The 17958-nt window shown below is 31.3% G+C and overlaps 1 protein-coding gene across 1 annotated transcript; it reads right to left on the reverse strand.

Annotated features, from left to right (window-relative positions):
* Positions 1-10506: 10506 nt before the first annotated feature.
* Positions 10507-12165, reverse strand: LOC130949291 (protein FAR1-RELATED SEQUENCE 5-like). Its single transcript, XM_057878054.1, has one exon. The coding sequence runs from the start codon at positions 12163-12165 to the stop codon at positions 10507-10509; it is 1659 nt and encodes a 552-aa protein (XP_057734037.1).
* Positions 12166-17958: the final 5793 nt, after the last annotated feature.

A 17958-nucleotide genomic window follows, 5' to 3' on the forward strand; every position in this document is an offset into this window, starting at 1 on the left:
GAACAAGCAAATTTTTAATTAAAAAGCCTAATTAGATTAATAAAACCTGATTGATGATTGGAGAGAAAGAGAGTATCTTGTTGGGAGCCTTGAGAATTTTGAATGATGAATTGAGAGAAGACAGTGATGATAAGAGTCAAGGACTTTGGAGATGTTTATGCCCTTAGGAAAACCAATCTTGTTAATTTATCTTAAAGTTTGCAAAGATCTTTGATGACAATATCCTTAGTAATTGATTTTCAATTCCTTGGCTCATCAGTTTCTCAAGCATTAATTAGGCATCAATTAATTAATAAAGAGATTAAGCAAAAAGCTTATTTTAAATTCAAATAAGATTTAAAAGTAGTCCTTAGGTCGAATTATATATCACGTATTTAAGCTAGTCTTGTCCAGTTAAATTTTAAAAGAAAACATAACTTTTAAAAGTTGTTCTAATCCGAATTATATGTCACTTATTCAAAATTAGAGTGATTGAAAAATCATGTATGTGTCGCACACTAATTGAACCACTATTTATAGCCAAATTCAAATAGTCATGGGAAAGAGTTTTCAAGCTTTGATTCAAATATCAAAATTTCTAATTATAATAAAAGAATCCAAGAAGAATTAGCTTACTTTTCAATCCACTAATCTGAATGAAGAACAAATAACTCAATCATGAAATAGATCAATGCAAGACTTGGAAGTAGAATAAACGTAGATTAGTTATCCATGAAAAACATAAACAGAGTTTCTAACCCTTTGACAGAGAATTAGTTACCCATGAAGAAGTAAAAAAAACAAGAAGAGAAGTGGTCTGAGGAATTGATGCCTTCTCTGTGAGATATGCTCACTTATTCATAACCTAAATTAGAATTTAAATTCAAACTAAATTAATCTTATCCGTCGGAGAGGAAGATAAGATAATAATCCTAATCTTATCTTTCGAAGAGAAAGATAAGGTACCGACTTTAATTTCAAATTCAGAAATGAAAATTCAAATAAAATCTAAAACGACCAAATCTCTTATGTTTCTAGAGAGAATTAATAACTAATCTTTCAGATCTTCAAGTCTTGTGAATGTGATTAAGGCTTTTGATGGTGTGAATAATTAAGTTTGGGCATTAATTATTGAGTCTTGGGAGTTGAATTTGTGTTTAATCCAGGCTTGAATTAGAGAATTTGAGCAAAGAGTCAAAATCACACTTGCAGAGGGACATAGATGCCAGACGTGGGCTTCATCCGACGGGCATGAGAGAGGGCGCAATGGGGCCATTGGGTGTGAGGGACTTCCGTCAAGCGCAGGGGACTTCCGTCGGGTATGGAGCTGGAGCTTGAATGCTATGCTCTGTAGTTTCGTGTTCTTTGGGCCATGCTTCTTGGGCTACGCTTTTATTTTTTTGTGCTTTTCTTGTGAAAAAAAACCTTGGTTTTTGCTACTTTTTGAGCCCCAAATTCCAGAAAGCATAAAAAATACTATCCCAACACCAAATATTTAATTATTTATTAAATATAAAAAAATAAATAAGAAAACAAATTTAAAAAACACTAAAAGATAACATGTCATCAATTGGCAAGGATGTGGATTTCGTCCCGCTTGTATGGTTGACATTCCAAGCGAAGGTGTACAAGGTACTCTCCTTGCGAGGTGAATAGGGTACTCTCCCTGCGAGGTGTACAAGGCACTCTCCCTGCGAGGCTATATGTATAATTGTTCTTGTAAATGTAATAGTATTGTGATAAGCTGTATATATGTATGTATGTACCTATAAAAGAAAAATATTTTTAGTTTTTTTTTTTTAAATGTAAAGTCAATAAGGTTTTTAGTTAAAGGCTCATATTTATGATAGTTATATATAAAAGTCGTCGTAAAATCCTCGTTATCAGAGTGGCATAGTCGGAAGCGTGACATTCTAGTGGTGAGGGTGTTACATCACTAATGAGATACCTGCACCTGGCAAGGATGGTAATTTTGTCCCGCATGCTTAGTACAACGGTAGAGATGTGGGAATTTTGATTTTATCCCGTCCACATTTTTTTTGATTGTAAGGGTGACCAGACATGAAATATTTGGATTAGCTAGCCTCCAAGAGAAGGTGTTAGGGCACTCTCTTTTGGAGACTGATTTGTGATAAATATGAGTTTTTTCTCCTAGGATGCACGATAGAAAGACTATATCTGGGTTAGCTACCGAATATGTGGATCTGGCACTAATTGAAACGTGAGCTCATGGCTAGTAGAACAGGTATTTATATGCATTTGTTTAAATTGTTTGGGTGTGCATTTCATTGTTGTGTTGCACTTACGTGTTTTATTTGATTATGTGCTCTGTGTTATATTCTTTATATGTGCTTGTGTGTGTTTTTTATTGCTTTATTTGATTATGTTTGCTGGTGTAGGAAGGTGATGGAGGTTGAGACAGATTAAACTTAGGATTATCCTTAGACTCTAATTTATTCATAGAAAAGAGAGATTGTAGTCTATTAAGTAGAAAATCTTTAGGTGTGTCATTGTCTCCTAAAAAATTATTTAAAGATTTATTTTGATTTTTCAAAACATATACGACTAAGAAGCATTTGGATGTGCAATTGTATATAAGTGAAAATGATTTGAAAATAAAGTAATAAAAAACGCAAGCTTTTATAAAGGTAAACTTTTTTGAGATGGACGTTGACCACGTGTACTTGTTTCTATTACTTTTGTGGCATTCCTTTTTTCCTACTGAGGATATCGTGGTTTAGTTCTCACCCTCTTATATCTGATATTTTTCGAAAAGAAAACAAGGAAATTTTTAAAGAGTTTACTGAGCATTGGACATTCATTATTTATTTTTTAGATGTTTCTCTCGCCTTCGTTATTATTATATCTTTTGAAAGAGGGGTAAGAATTATAATTATGTAATAATATATTTATATATTATTTGTATAAATAATTATTGTAAATAAAATAATATTATGAGGATTTGAATGTATTTATTTATATTTTTATGACGTATAAAAAAACATACTGCTTTTTCGAAGATAAATCATAACAATTTTCAGGTAAAGACTCATATTTTATATAGATATATATAGATAAGTCAACGTGATATCCTTACTAATAGAATGGCACAACTGGAAGCGTAACATTCAGGTAGTGAGAGTGTTACAAATCATGTATTTATATTTTGAGTATTCGTTGATCCCGTTGTCTTCTTTTTTTAGCTATTTCTTAGAAATTTTATTTTCTATTTTATCTCTTCACAGTTCTATTTCCCATAGAATTAGTGTATTCCAACCCATTGGTATTGTTAGTTTTGGAATAGTAGAACTTTTAGAAGTTGACACCTAGATGTCTGTGAAGTCACTTGATGATAACAATAGAGCGTGAACTATGTTAATCTTTTTTTCTCTTTAGTCTTTAATCATCTTTTTTGTTTTATTTTTTTATATTATTTTAGTTTTATTTTGCAAATATTATTGTGTTTGGTTATAATGTGGTTCCTTTGTACTTTTTATAAATTTTTTAGGGTGAGATTTTTGTTGTGTTTGCAAAAATTGCTGAAATAGTTGAGGATGGTCCTTGTTGGTACTCTACCTATGTGTGTGGTAAAAGTGTTCAGACAGAATCTCGTGTTTACTTATGTCAATTTTGTAATATTCATATTGCCAATGTTACACTCAAGTATATTTATTCACAATGTATCCTTTGTTCTTTGTTAATTTCGACATTTTCTTTGTATATTTAGTTTAAAGTGAATGTATTAGTTAAGGATTTTACTGATGTGTCTATTTTTGTACTCTTTTATTGTGAGGCAAATTATCTATTAAAGAAGATTTACGGTTAACTGTTTGAACATCTTAAAGATATGGATGTAAGATCTATGAACCATATCATTTTTATATATGTTGAGTTTAGTGTTATGGTATTTTTATATCTATCAATTTTTCTTTATATCTTTTGATTTGTTATCTTTCTTTAATTTTTTTGTAGGTTGTGTTTGGTACACAATTTTTTCCTATATTCTAAGAGATAGTTGAGAAGACTATGCTTTTCAAAATTCTTAGTAGGTCTTAGTAGAAAAGTTCAAAGGTGCTTATCCTGGAATTAGCTATGGTGAGAAAAGTTGAACAAAGTTCTGTAAGATCTTTCCTAAAAGATGCCTATTATGTGATGAGAATTAAGAGTTGTATAATAGAAGGTCCAATTTTCATTGTATCCCTTTTTTTCTAATAATTAAAAACATGCCCAAGAGATGAAGTATAAGTATGCTGAGCTGGATAGTGTTAGTGTGTAGAATGGAGATATTGAGCTTTGGTTAAAAAGATGGATTGGGACAAAAATGTCTTTGTAGCGTCAGTTTTCATGAAATGAAGTGAATGAGAAAAAAAAGTTACCCCTATTAGAGCTTTAATTTAGGTTGGTAGGACTGGGCCCAGTTGGGTGGGGTTTGATTAGTTTTTTATCGAAAAAAATAAGAGTTTAATTAGTTTAGAGTGTTGGGATGCATGTGGTATGCCACATCCTTGAAGTTTTAAAAATATTGGAAAGTGAAGTAACTGAATTCAATTAAGGATCAATGCACGTCCCAAAAAATTAAAAAAATAAGAATTAATATGTGCGTATGGTATGAATACCGAAGATGTTTATATTTTTTTAGACTACTCAAGTTAAATTTTTATTTTTTTAATTGAAATTTCTTATGTTATGCAAAATTTGAAAGTTTAAATTTCACCAAATTACTCAAATTTAATGGTAAATATAGTTTCATTTTTTTTTAAATCAAGAACCTAATTATTTACTAACTTCCATAATGTGAACTTCATTTGGTTTAATTGTTAGTCATTTTGTAAACATTAAAATTATAATTTTTTATTTATGTGTTTATATTGATTTGTATAATATTATATTTTTATCTATGTATTTGTAGGTTTAATGTTATTAATTTAAGTTAGTTACACACATAATGAAATGTTCGAAGTTTTATTTGTACAAAATTACATGATACGCATAGAAAAAATAATGATAAAATATTCATACACTAGGGTTTTAAACTCCAAATTAGTTACCATATAGTATTTTGTACGCTTGTCGTGCTATTAATAAAAAATAAGTAATAATAATTCTATATATTTATAAGTAGGTTTATATGTTAACTAAGTTCCTTTAGTGGCATATAATAATTCAGTAAGATTTTCACCTTTCTACGATAAAATAGGTGATAACCTCTTTAATTTGTATACTATCTATTAATTTTGTTATATTTTAAATTATTATAATAATAATAACATAATTATATTAAAATCAGGTAGCATGTTATAATTTATTCTTAGTTTTAATAAAATATATTTTTAGTAAATTATGTATGATAAAAAATATTTTGTGAAAGACATTTTTGCACTAATAATATTTTTAGTATATATAAAAATGTGATCGGGTTAAAGAATAAAAAATTTGACTAACAAAATAAAAAATATTTAAGAATAATATAAAACAAAATATGATCTGATTTTATACATTTTAGTTATTACTAAAATAATATTTTTAATATATTAAATATAATAAGTATTTAATTATAAATATTATATATATATATAACTATAAATATTAAATTTTAAACATGTTTTTAATAAATTAGTTAGTTAATAAATTTTGAATATAATAATCTAATTATTTATCACATAATATAAAATAAAAGGCAAGTTATCAAAATAGAATAATTGGAACCCATGTTTACCAGATTGCAACTTTGTAGACACAGCATATGCGTATGGAACATTTTTTATTATGTATAAACCGCTACATGGTGTAGATCTTTCTAAACTTAACATAATCCACTAGAAGCACCGTTACGTGGACTAGCGAGCTGGGCAGAAACCACCAGAGACAAAAGGAGATGCCAAACTACATAAATCATTGCTGACTATAGCGGTTTATGAAGAAATAATGGGTAACATAATCTTGGAAACTTGTAGCAGATTATGTATACGTGAAGATTATCTATATTTCTGTAACAATTATACGTAAAGATTATCTTTATTATCTGTTTATTTTAAGTTAGAATTGAGGAAATTTTAATACTATTTTAGTATTTAAAACCTCTTTGGATGCTACTTTAAGTTGCTTTTGTGGTTTAATAATTTCAGGTGAAGTTTAGATCAGTTTTGCAGAGTTCGTATGCCAGTTAAGAAGAGAAATTTGAATTTGCCAAGCTGGCGCTAAACGTAGACCTAGGCTTGTAGTGCCAGCAAGAAGCCAGGCGTTTAGCGCCAGTAAGCCAGTATTGGGTGGTAGCTTTCTGCCCCCTAGGGCGCTAAACGCCGAATCTGGCGTTTAGCGCCAGGAATACGGATCACCCTTCACCCAAAGGAGCATCTTTAGTGGATTTGGCTTTTAATTATTGTATTTTTTGTTTTAGTTATTTTTATTTACAAACAAAATCTATTAGGTCTAGATTTCATTGTTTTTATTTTAGTTTCAAATCAAGTTAGGATTAGATATAAAAGGGAAAAGATGCAGCCGTTCGAATTCTCTTCACTCTTACACACTTCATTCTATAGTTTACACTTTTTAGTGCCTTAGTCTTCTGTCTGAGTCATGACTAAGTAAACCTCCCATGTAAAGATTAGGAGCTATGTTTATTCTATGGATAAGGACTATTGCCAGGGTATTTTGATTACTATATTGGTTTCAAAGAATTTACTTACGTTCTTCATACTAGAGATTCGGATATATTCGAAGATAACCGGTTTTCTACTTGCGATCTTGTTAAACCCTAGAAAAGTAATTCACGTGGACAAATGTTTGAAATCAATTTTTCCTAAATGACTATTTATCTAGACTTAATGGGATACGTGACATATAATCGCCTTATGTTTGTATACTTGGGATTTTTGTGGGTAAATAACTAGTATAGGACTTAAACCTCTAATCAAAATTAAGTGACCAAGGAATTGGCAGTTAACTAAGTCAGAGGAGACTAAATCAATAAGGAATTAGGGTTTAGTCAGTTACAGTTTACCATGAATTGAATCTTGCATGATTAAAATAGTTAGTAAGAAATAGAAATCCGAAAGATAAACAACTATGAAATCTTAACTGTTTTCTCATATATTCTTCACACCAATTTAGTGTTTGCCTTCAACTCTATAAGTTTACTGTTTATTGCAATTCAAGCCTCAAAACACCATTTTTTGCATGCCTGACTAAGTAAATCACTCAATCATTGCTGCTTACTCCATCAATTCTCATGGAATCGACCCTCACTCACTTGAGGAATCACTTGGTACGACCCGATACACTTGCCGGTGTACCGAATTTGGGCCCAGAGACACACAGGATACAAAAGAACTAGATGAGTTCCAAGTTGGTTGGAAATTTCAGGATAAAGAGGAGGATGTGTTAGCGTGAATCTATCATTTCATAATTCAAACTTTAAAATAAATTAAATTATTTTATAGTCTAGGCCAATCTTCTGTTGCTTACATAATCGAAACTATCCTTATATGTAATTTTTTTGCCATTGATTTATATCCGTGATTTTTCCTTTTGTTTAGGTAAGCTGCCCTAATATAGAATTCATGTTTACATGTCAATGTTGCAATTTAAAATATTTTTAATGTAATTTTTAATGTTTCAAAAATTTTGTGCATAATAATTAATTTTAAAAAATAAAAAATATTTATATCTTTGAATTTTATATATGTTATATTTATTTATCTAAAACTAAAAGATTATGTTGTTATTTACAGTATTATATATTAAAAGTAGTTTATTTTAGATAATAAAATATTTTGTATTTATTAAAATGGCTATGAAATTTTTCTTTCATATTAACGTTTAATTTTTATTCAATAAAAAAATGGTGTATATAAATATAATAAAAGTAATATAAGCAAGTACTATATATTTGTGCCCCGTTATCAGAATTAAGTTTACAACATAATTATATAAAAATATAGTGATTTTATATTTATATTTATAATCAAAATTATATATAGAAGTATGTAAAACAACTTCACATTTGTAATTAAACATTTAAATTTTTTAGTACAAAAGGGATCGACAACTTTCATTTAATAAATATGAAATATCATTTCTAAATTATATTCACATAATTAAAATTTTAAATGTAACCGTGTAACGTGAGTTCATCTTTTTTATTTTTCTATTGACCCTTTATTCTTTAAACTATTTATTATTACCTGCACACGTACTAACCATTAATTAAAGTTTCAGTTATGCCTTTTTGGGATGTTGGCGTGTGGTTTTTCAAGGATGAAATGGATGGTGACGGTGTAATGAGTGAGTGAGGCAAGACATTTCATCTATTAAAACTCCAGTCGTCGTCACTTGGATTCGTTTCTTAAATCTAAAAGTATTTCATACACCAAGAGGAGGAGGGTTTTAAGTAGCCACATGTCTCTTCGTGCAGAGGATGAGTGTTACGTTGTATTTAGGGAACGGACAGCCGAAATATACAACACATGGGAGGCGGCAGAGCCACAGGTGAGCGGCTATCTGAGGAATCTGCATCGCTGGTATCGAAGCTTTGAAGCGGGTTGATTACATGAACGGGCAGTGTGTGGGTGTTTCAAACAACAGCTAAGGAAGTCAGCAGTTACCTGTTGGGGTTCCTGTTGGTGCTGCCTCTGGTTCAGCCAGTACAAGCGACCCCCATCTTCATGCTGTATACTTCACAGCAGACACGGTGAGTGGTGGACACAACCCCTCTCCGAATGGCAAAATTCAAGTACTTGACTGCACATTTTGCATTTTGATTGACAATAGTGTGGTTGCATCCACTGCACCTGGTGGTAATGTTATTGGAATGTCACCTAATGAAAGTACTTTAGTCTAATGGGCTTCATCTACATACATGTTTATGCGTCTCATAATCGAGGATGTAAACTAAAGATTACATGGCCTTATAGTTAATGCTTCCTGATTTTAAATGTGTATTTCAAACGTATTAGATATTTAATTTGACATTAATAATTACACATAAATTACTTTCATATTATAAAATTTATTCTTTTAAAGTTGATGTTGCCAAAGAACCTCATAAATTAAATAACCTCCACACTGACATCCACTATTTTCCCAATGCAAACCCAACCCCACCCATTCGGCACCACTCCATTCTACGTATATAAATCAGGGTGGATCCTGCTTTCAATAATACAGATCAACGACTTATGTGTAATCAGTCTTGAAGGTATATTATTTTCCATTCTTCATCAAAACCAGTATATACAAATTTAATGCTGTAAACTAACACGGTTTGATAAATATTAAAGAAGTTTGATGCATACAATTAATTAATTAGTTGTTTATAAAATCGACATGTTGTTATATACTTATATATTCCTGTCATGCAATTATTAAAAATATAATTAATTATCAAAATGATGATATTCAATTCGGTAGATGACTTTGAGTTACAAATTGTCGTTAGTAACCCAAACCCAAAAATTATTGATCGCAGCTAAGTAGCCTACGATGTCAAACAAAGAAACAAGGTGGTGGGACATGAAATTACGCATGAAATCATATGTAAAATAGAAGTGATGACACAAGTCCATATAATACCACCATTTTATATTGACAGTCCTGTTTGAATTTTCTAAACAAATATGATTTTTGAAGCTTGATACAAATCACATCTGCATACTGTTGATTATAATGCAGTTGAAAATATGTAGTAAAGGTTTTCCCAGCTGCAACATGCAATCATGTCATTGCAAAGAGAATGGCTGCTAAAATCTAAACACCAAATCGAAATGCCAAACCAAATCATGAATTACATATAAAAAAAATTGAACTAAGCATTGAAATTTTCATTCCATATCATGAATTTGCAAAAACCAAATCTTCAAATGGGATACTCGTCTTTATCAACCTGAAACGCCAAACGGCACCAGCAAAATAGTGGGATTAATACCTGATTCAACAAGCTAGCAGCCATACAATAACAAAAAACCCTTGCTGTTTAAACTGGTACATGGTATCATGTCAACCAAAATAAGAAGCAACACAAAAATGCAGATAACTTTCTTGTAAAATATAAATACCACTCACATTCATTTCATCCATGTAGTTACCCTCCTTCGCCGCCGACGTGTTCTCCCAACCCTCCATCGCTACGGCCATTCCCCTGCGCCTTTCGCTTCCAAACTCTGCACACTTCCTGGAGTTATGGCCAGCTTTGCCGCAATTACTGCAACGTTGCACACGCTGAGTCTTTCCCCTAGCAGTTAACCTTCGTCGGCCGCATCCCTTATGTCTCACCCGCAACGGATCGCGAACGGATACCTTTTCTCTGCAATCAGGTATGCCAACCCTTAACCGATGCTTCTCTCTCAACGCATTACTTTGGTTTCCTATCATGGATTTCAATCTAGAGAATTCTTCAAAGTACTGGCAAGCCAACTTGATTAACTCTCTACAATCATTTAGCAAAACTACGTGCATACTCAGGTACGCAGCATCACGAATCTTGCCTACCTGTCCAGATGGGTCCACTGCCGGTTGCTTGGCCTTCTTTGTCTATCGTTGGCATATGGTCTTCACTGGAAGCTGAGTGATGTTCAGATAAACAAACACCCCCACCATGTGCACACAAGGAATGCCAAATGATTCCATACGTAAGCATGAGCAAGTAAATTCGTCATCTGCCTCGTCCCAAGCCACACTCCAAGACCGGTCCCGGCAGTACATGGTGACCTCAAACAGGGAACACGTGCTAGTTTTCTTGCAAGATACAACTCTTACATTGCTGGACAAAAGGAGGACCTCCTGGAATAGTTCAAAAACCTCTTTCGTGTATACTGTTGCTACGTAGCTTTTCAAGGCCTCCAACTTCGACTTAACAATGGGTTGCCCATACACAGATCTATAATCAGCGACTAGCTCTCTTCTTCTCATGAACTCGAGATAGTGTTGAAAATGCTCAATAAATTCACGTAGATTGTATCTGTTCCAAATAAATTTTTCAATATGCATGTTCAATGCCTCACATCGAGATGTCGTCTTCAGCCCAGCAAAAAATTTGCCTCTAATATACGCATTAGCCCACGGATGCTTGCGTTCATACATATCTAGTATCCACGGGTTTTGTTGCAACCCAAACTCTTCCACAATATTGCTCCATAAGTGCTCAAACTCATCTACCTCTAAGTCACCCATCAGGCAAACTCGGAACTTACGAAGAAACATGGGCCGGCCAATACAGGCAGTCTCATTTCGTAGCAGGTGCCAGCTGCACAGCCTGTGATGTGCATTTGGAAAGACAGCATTAATTGCACTCTTCATTGCCAAATCTCCATCGGTCAACACAGATTTCGGTTCTTGTCCTTTCATTGCCTCAAGAAATGCTCGCAATAACCAAACATAACTTTTCTCTACTTCGTTGCTGAGAATTGCACAACCAAATACCACAGTCCGCATGTGATGATCCAAACCCGAAACTATTACAAGCGGATACTTGTACCTATTCCTCCCATAAGTTGCGTCGAACCCCAGAACATCCTCAAACACACTATAGTCATGTCGGCTAGTACCATTACACCCAAATATATTATGCAGCCTCCTCTCCTCGTCCAATGAGAATTTCCAAAATATGTTTGCGTCATTCCTCTTTAGGCAACATAAATACTTCAAGGCGCACTCCGCATCACTCGCTCCCACTCTTCTTTGCTTCTCTATTGCATTGTAGATGTCTTTAATTTCAAATTCAACTGTCTCAAATCCCCCGCATTGGGTGGCAAATACACGAAATATGGTTGGCACACGCATCCCAACTTTTCTCATCGAGTTAATTTGATGCATGTCCCCTTCCTTGATTACTCTATGAGAATGCAACAACCCCCGGAATCTTGCATCTAACATCTCATGGTTGTGTTCGTCACAAAACTTCTCTACGAACCAACGGCCAGTGCTTTGGTCAACGTGAACCTTTATTTGTGCACCACACCCACATCGTGTAATTGGTCGAGGATCCATTTTTCTTTCTACCCGATAAATATGTTTGGCGTCTCTATCACCTTGTCTCGAGCAAACAAAAATTTGCCATAAAATTTCTCCCTCTGATCCAATCTTTGTGCTTCTTCCAACATTTGACCTCCGAATAGAAAATCCCTGAATCCGCCGATACTCATTGTAAAAGTCATAAGCTGTCTGCAAGTCCACAAACTCAAACCTCTGCATCTCCTCTTACGTCAAAGAAGAAAAATCTATTCTATTAAATGACCCAATTTCGTCGATAATCATCCCGGGCTCGTGTTGCTGCTCGTAATCCTCCCTATATTCAGTATCTTCTTCAGCCACACCAACTGTCTCCCCTATCACAACCTGCCCAGCCAAGACAAGAATAATTCTGAGTCCAAATCTTACTAACCATGTACTTCACAGCAACTCATTTATCCACTATAGCAAAAGAAAGAAACTGACACACATTCACCTGTACTTGGGGTCGTTGTCGAATGTTCGAAGAGACTGTGTAGCTTCCTTCCATTCCCCTAGCCTGATTCTATAACAACCACAATATTTCAATGTCCTATGACACAGGTCACTAGCAACATCTCCAAGAATGCCAAAAAAAAAATGGGTATCCAAATTGATCAACAATGAGGACCCTAAACCCAAAAAAAAAAAATCTAAATGGTCGACAACAGCGGCTTTAACCACAAAAAGGTCTCGAACATAAACTGGTGCTAGAAGACCAACCTCATCAACTAGTTCTTCCATGGAGTAATTGTGGATGACCGAAACGTATTCGAATGGAAAAACTCTTCGTTGCTTCATTCGCCTTCAAGAAACGTGCTTAGCACCTTTTGTGGCAACTATGTTTCTCTTCAGATACAAACACCTCACCTAACTCAGCTTTTAATTAAATTTGAGTTGTATTTTTCAAATTACAATTAACATTATAATCTCTATGCCACATCACCACCAGATAGAACCTAATGCTCAATTACAAAATTTCAAATGAGCCCCAAATTTTTTTATAATTTAAATTTTTAATCCGGTCCTTGAAGGATCAGAAAATACTTTCTCTACCATAGAAGCTTTCGCTTATCCTATGAGACGTGATTGTGATAATGCTACAATAGTTGGAGTATTTGAGCTTTCAGGATCATATTTGAGACCCAAAAGGTATAACATAGAATTCTATATTATTTTTATATTTTATTAAATTGGTATTTAATTTATATCTTTTTGGTTTATTCACTGTTAATGATCTGCTATATTGGATGTGTTCTGTATTGTCCAAGACTGAGTTTATTCCAAAAAAGAAAAGATCTTTTAAGGATTCCTCTAAAGTTACCAAAACACCCAATGTAGGGTTGACTCCTTCTAATTATTCCCAACTTTTTGTGTTGTTTCACCTCAGTGTGCACAAAATGAATAAGTATTGTTAATTTGGAAGCTGATGAAGATACCAAGGTTCTATATTTTTCATTTTTTCTTTTACTATTCTATTTGATATTTTCTCTTTTTTTATTTTGTGTAAATTCAAACTATTGTGTTGTGTGTCCTATAATAGTATCCTCCTTTAAGAGAAAGTCTGTTGATGCTATGAGAAATATGTCAAATGAAGTTAATTATTCTGATAATTCATGTGATGAAATTAATAAAAGTTTAGAGGTGACTATTGTTAAATTATTTCACTATTTGGATTATTTTGGCTATAACTATTTCTATTAATCTGTCTAAATTGGTTTCAATTTTCATACAATTATTAAAATTAGGAGTATATTGTTGGGCTTAGAAAAGGTCATGTTGAGGTTGAGAAAGAGGAGAAACCTCCCTTAAAATTGTTGAGAAGATCCTTAAGGCTTGAGTTTGATGAATCTGATCTGGATATGAGTGTGCATCTGAACAGGGGATTAAGTAACATAGTTGTCCATATCAATTTTCTAGAGCTACTTATTAGAACTTATAGGGCATTAGATATGGAAAGTGCAAATAGTATGCACTTTTTCTATGAAGAATATAAAATTTTTTATTGTGTCCATGTAATAGCATTTGATATTTAGTTTGTGATGTAGAAAATGTGTGGATTAAGAATTTTGATCTTTTGTACGATAATGTTTTGTGCTTTTTTATTAAACTTATTTCTCATCTAATTGATCAATTGCTAGAGTGTGGGCACAATATTATTAACCATTAGACAAAGTTAATTATGTATCTCTTATTAATCCTGTCTCTCAATCGCCTATTGTTTTATTTCAATCTGTCAAGGTCAAGGTTTATGAAGGTATGTTATATTTTTTTAATTCAAATTCATTATTGCATATAGTATTAAATTTGTAACTTGGAATGCAAGTCCTTCGCCAATTTGATAATGATACCATGAAAATAAATACGCATAATACGTGTTTAAGATAAATAAGGAGAATAAGATTTAAATATACTATCTTGAATTAAAAAAATTGGCCTTTAGAATAATTTGAAAATCTTAAGGGTAGTTTATTCATTTAATTTTTCATTGCAGCAAGTCTCTCTCTTAGTAGTGGTAATGTATTTACTTAACTGATTAAAACAATGGTATCTTATATTTGATGGTTTTTGTATGTAAATTACGATTTTTGTCCACGAAATTTATTTCTTATTATTGGGTGATTATATCATTCTACTAAGGATATCAGGATTAAAAATAGATTTGTTTTGACTTTTTTTAGTCAAATATAAAAAAGATTGCAGTGCAAAATATCATAAATTGTAGCAACATCATCATCAATTCTGACATAACAGAAGTTATATCTTTTGTTAATAGATTAGTATTGATTTTTGTTCTAAGTTGATACCGCATACCTTTAGTGTATATGGATATTTAGTTTAATATATAATTACTTTTTTTTTATAATTAAACATGCAGACTAAAAAATAGATTCTTTGTTGTTGATATTGATGATGATTTTCTCAATCTCTCTATCAATAGGAATATTAAGGAACTGAAAGAAAATTATGAGGTTTTAGTGGTACTGCATTGTTGTGATTGTTGTAAATTATTTGTAGCTTCATTTATTATACTATTTTTTGTTTGAATTATTTCTTTGTTAACTATAATGGCAATGATCTGTAATTTAAGTTTTGCTTGTGTAGAATGACTTCTTCAGTGTTGTTGAGAAGGTCAAAACTATTTGCAATAATTTTGATTAGTGGCATTACTCATGTACCTGTGAAAATTTTTTACAACTTTTTAGACACCATCTTAGTTGTTCTGAATGTAGAAAGAAAGTAAACAATGCTGTGTAAAAATATGTGCAAATGATATTTAAAATTTTTTTTTCTTTTTCATCATTTACATGTCGATTTAATTTATTGTTAAGAAATCTTCAAAAATATTTGTGTCTTATTGTAGATTTAAAGTTGTTGTAGATGTTAAGGATGGGATTGGAAGTGCTATCTTTATTCTTTATGATCGTTCTGCAGTATTGTTATTTAAAGAAAAAAACTCCTCGATGTTCTTGAAGTAGAGTTTGATTCTGAATAACTGGTATTTTTAAGCTAAAATAAAAAATGTATTTGTTGGTCGCTCACTTGTTGACGATATTTGGTTTTTTTTTAAGTAACACTTCAACTGTATTCTTTTTAATTGATTTTTATTTTCAGTATTTTATTTAATTGTAGGTTGTGTATAGACCTGCCTATCCACCATTATTTGATGATGTTATTGTAAAGTAGGTTCTTTTTAAAATAAACCGTAAAAGAAGTTGGTTATGCACTGTATACCGGGACATTTAGAGTAGTTAATTCTTGTGATGAGCATGTATTTTTTACCAAGTTTAAGACAAATTCTATTTTCAATGTTACTTATTCTATTAACTATATTCAGTTTATATTGTTATATATGCATTATTTTTTGGTTCCTTAAGATACCTATACTTACCATTTTTTTTGCTATTGTGGTCAATTATCATTTTGTAAAGTGACTTGCTAAACTAGCTATATTTTCACCTATATATGAGGATGTCATCCAAAATCCTCAGCCTCATAATCAAATAGCGTCTCTTAACAGTAAAATTTCTATTAATCCCAATAACATAGAATCTATTGAAGTTGATCTCCAAACTTTAGTTGTTGCTATTATGACCTTACAAAGCCGTTATTTTTTTTACGTTGTTTCTCTTTATGTTTGGATTATCTCTTTAAATATATTTGTATATTCTTGACTAATGAAATGTTCTTTAGAGTAAATTGCATAGTTCACTTTTAAACTAATCCTAAAAATATAATTCTTTTTCAATCTTAACTTTAAAAATATAATATAAAAAATTTTGTGTGGTCAATTCTAATCTCCCCGCATCAAGACTTACAGTAAAAAATTATTGTAAACTGAAAAAAAAAATTTTTTAATTTAATTAAGAGAAACAGACACTTCACTCGACTCATTTAATTATGCTCAAATAATACTAAAGTACAATAAACCTAATGCAGCGTAATAATTATCCGAGCATGCTATTTAACTCCAACATCATTATTCTTCCTATAATTCTTTTGTTTCTTTTGTGCCACAAAATTCTATAAATTGTAGGATCTTTGTGTGATGTTAGTTGGTACAATTACATGTATCTCTAATAATAGGAAGTGATAGTATTAAGTTTGTTTGTGTAGTGAAAAAATAGAGGTAGACTAAATTAAGCCTTTTTTTATCACTTCTGTTTAATACATTGTTCTGATGTACTTTTTATATTGTATTTCAGATTCTATTGGTTCTTATTTATACATTTTTTATTAGCCAATTTTGTGTGTGAGTTTTTCGTTATTTATGAAATATTCATGTCTTTGTGTTTCTGTAGATATAAAGTTAAAATATTTTGTTAATCATATTGGTGGTTGCAATGTATTTCTTTTTCATAATGAAGATGTTAAATACTTAATTGAAAGGAAATGTTCTTATTTTTAAGAGATGGTGACTCTTGTACCTTGGTTAATTTCTTGACAAATATCTTCTAAATCAAATCAATTTATTATTAAGAATTTTTTTACATTGTCAAATTTATGCCTGATAGAAATTGAGTAGAAGAATTATTGTGGAGAATATAAGATTTTTTATTCTATTCTATTTTTATTGTAAAACAATTTTATTGTACAAATTGATTTTTACCTATTTGATGTAGAATCATGATTTTATTATTCTTCTTTTAAAAGAGTGATTATTTTTATTTGAATAGATCCAGTTTTTTTGTCCAAATTGATTAGGAAAATGTTAGTATTCATGATTATTTTGTAACTCGTTGACAATGATGCAATATGCACTGCGTATAATATTTATAAAGTTTCTATGTATGAGTTTATGATCAAATTGATTAAACCTGTCAAAAATCGTGTTGATACTATGGTTAGTTTAGTTTTTGCTATTGCTTTGCATCTTTTTTTTTTACAACGGTAAGCTTTTTTGTAATATAATAAGCAATGATGTGATGTATTTCTAATAAAACATGAACAATTAGCGTATTGTTGTTTCGTCTTTAAATGTGGTTTCTATTACGAATCATATTTCAACTTTTTCTGATTCAGTGTTATCTAATATAAATTTTCATCTTTACGTTATATTTCTGACCTCTTTTTTTTCTGATATTTCATATTTTGTAAAAGCAATTATTTATTCTTTAAGAATTTATACTTTTAAAAATTTAGCTGAATCTGACCAATGTCTTTTTTTTCTATTTTATGTGGTAGGATATCTCTGTTCGTGTTTTCAATTAAATTGTTTGTAATAAGAGAATGATAATTCCATATCATTGTGTACTAAGATCAAGCAAGCAAAAACTAGAAGATGTTTTTTATAGGTGTATAAAAGCAATTCAAAATGATAATGATGAGCAGCTACACCAACCTACTAATAGTTTAAGATCAAATTGAACAATTTCTAATGTCACTTGCTTTAAAGGTCTAGTTACTAATATATTATTTATTGTTAAGGTATTACCTGTTGAATTCTTATATTGTGTTGTTTCTTTTTCTTTGATTAATTTAAAATCTAGGCTAAAA

Source organism: Arachis stenosperma, chromosome 9 (genome assembly GCF_014773155.1).
Source record: "Arachis stenosperma cultivar V10309 chromosome 9, arast.V10309.gnm1.PFL2, whole genome shotgun sequence".
Lineage (NCBI taxonomy): Eukaryota > Viridiplantae > Streptophyta > Magnoliopsida > Fabales > Fabaceae > Arachis > Arachis stenosperma.

Coding starts and splice junctions, on each gene's coding strand:
- LOC130949291 (XM_057878054.1), bottom strand. CDS start 12,165: ATGCAGAGGTTTGAGTTTGTGGACTTGCAGACAGCTTATGACTTTTAC.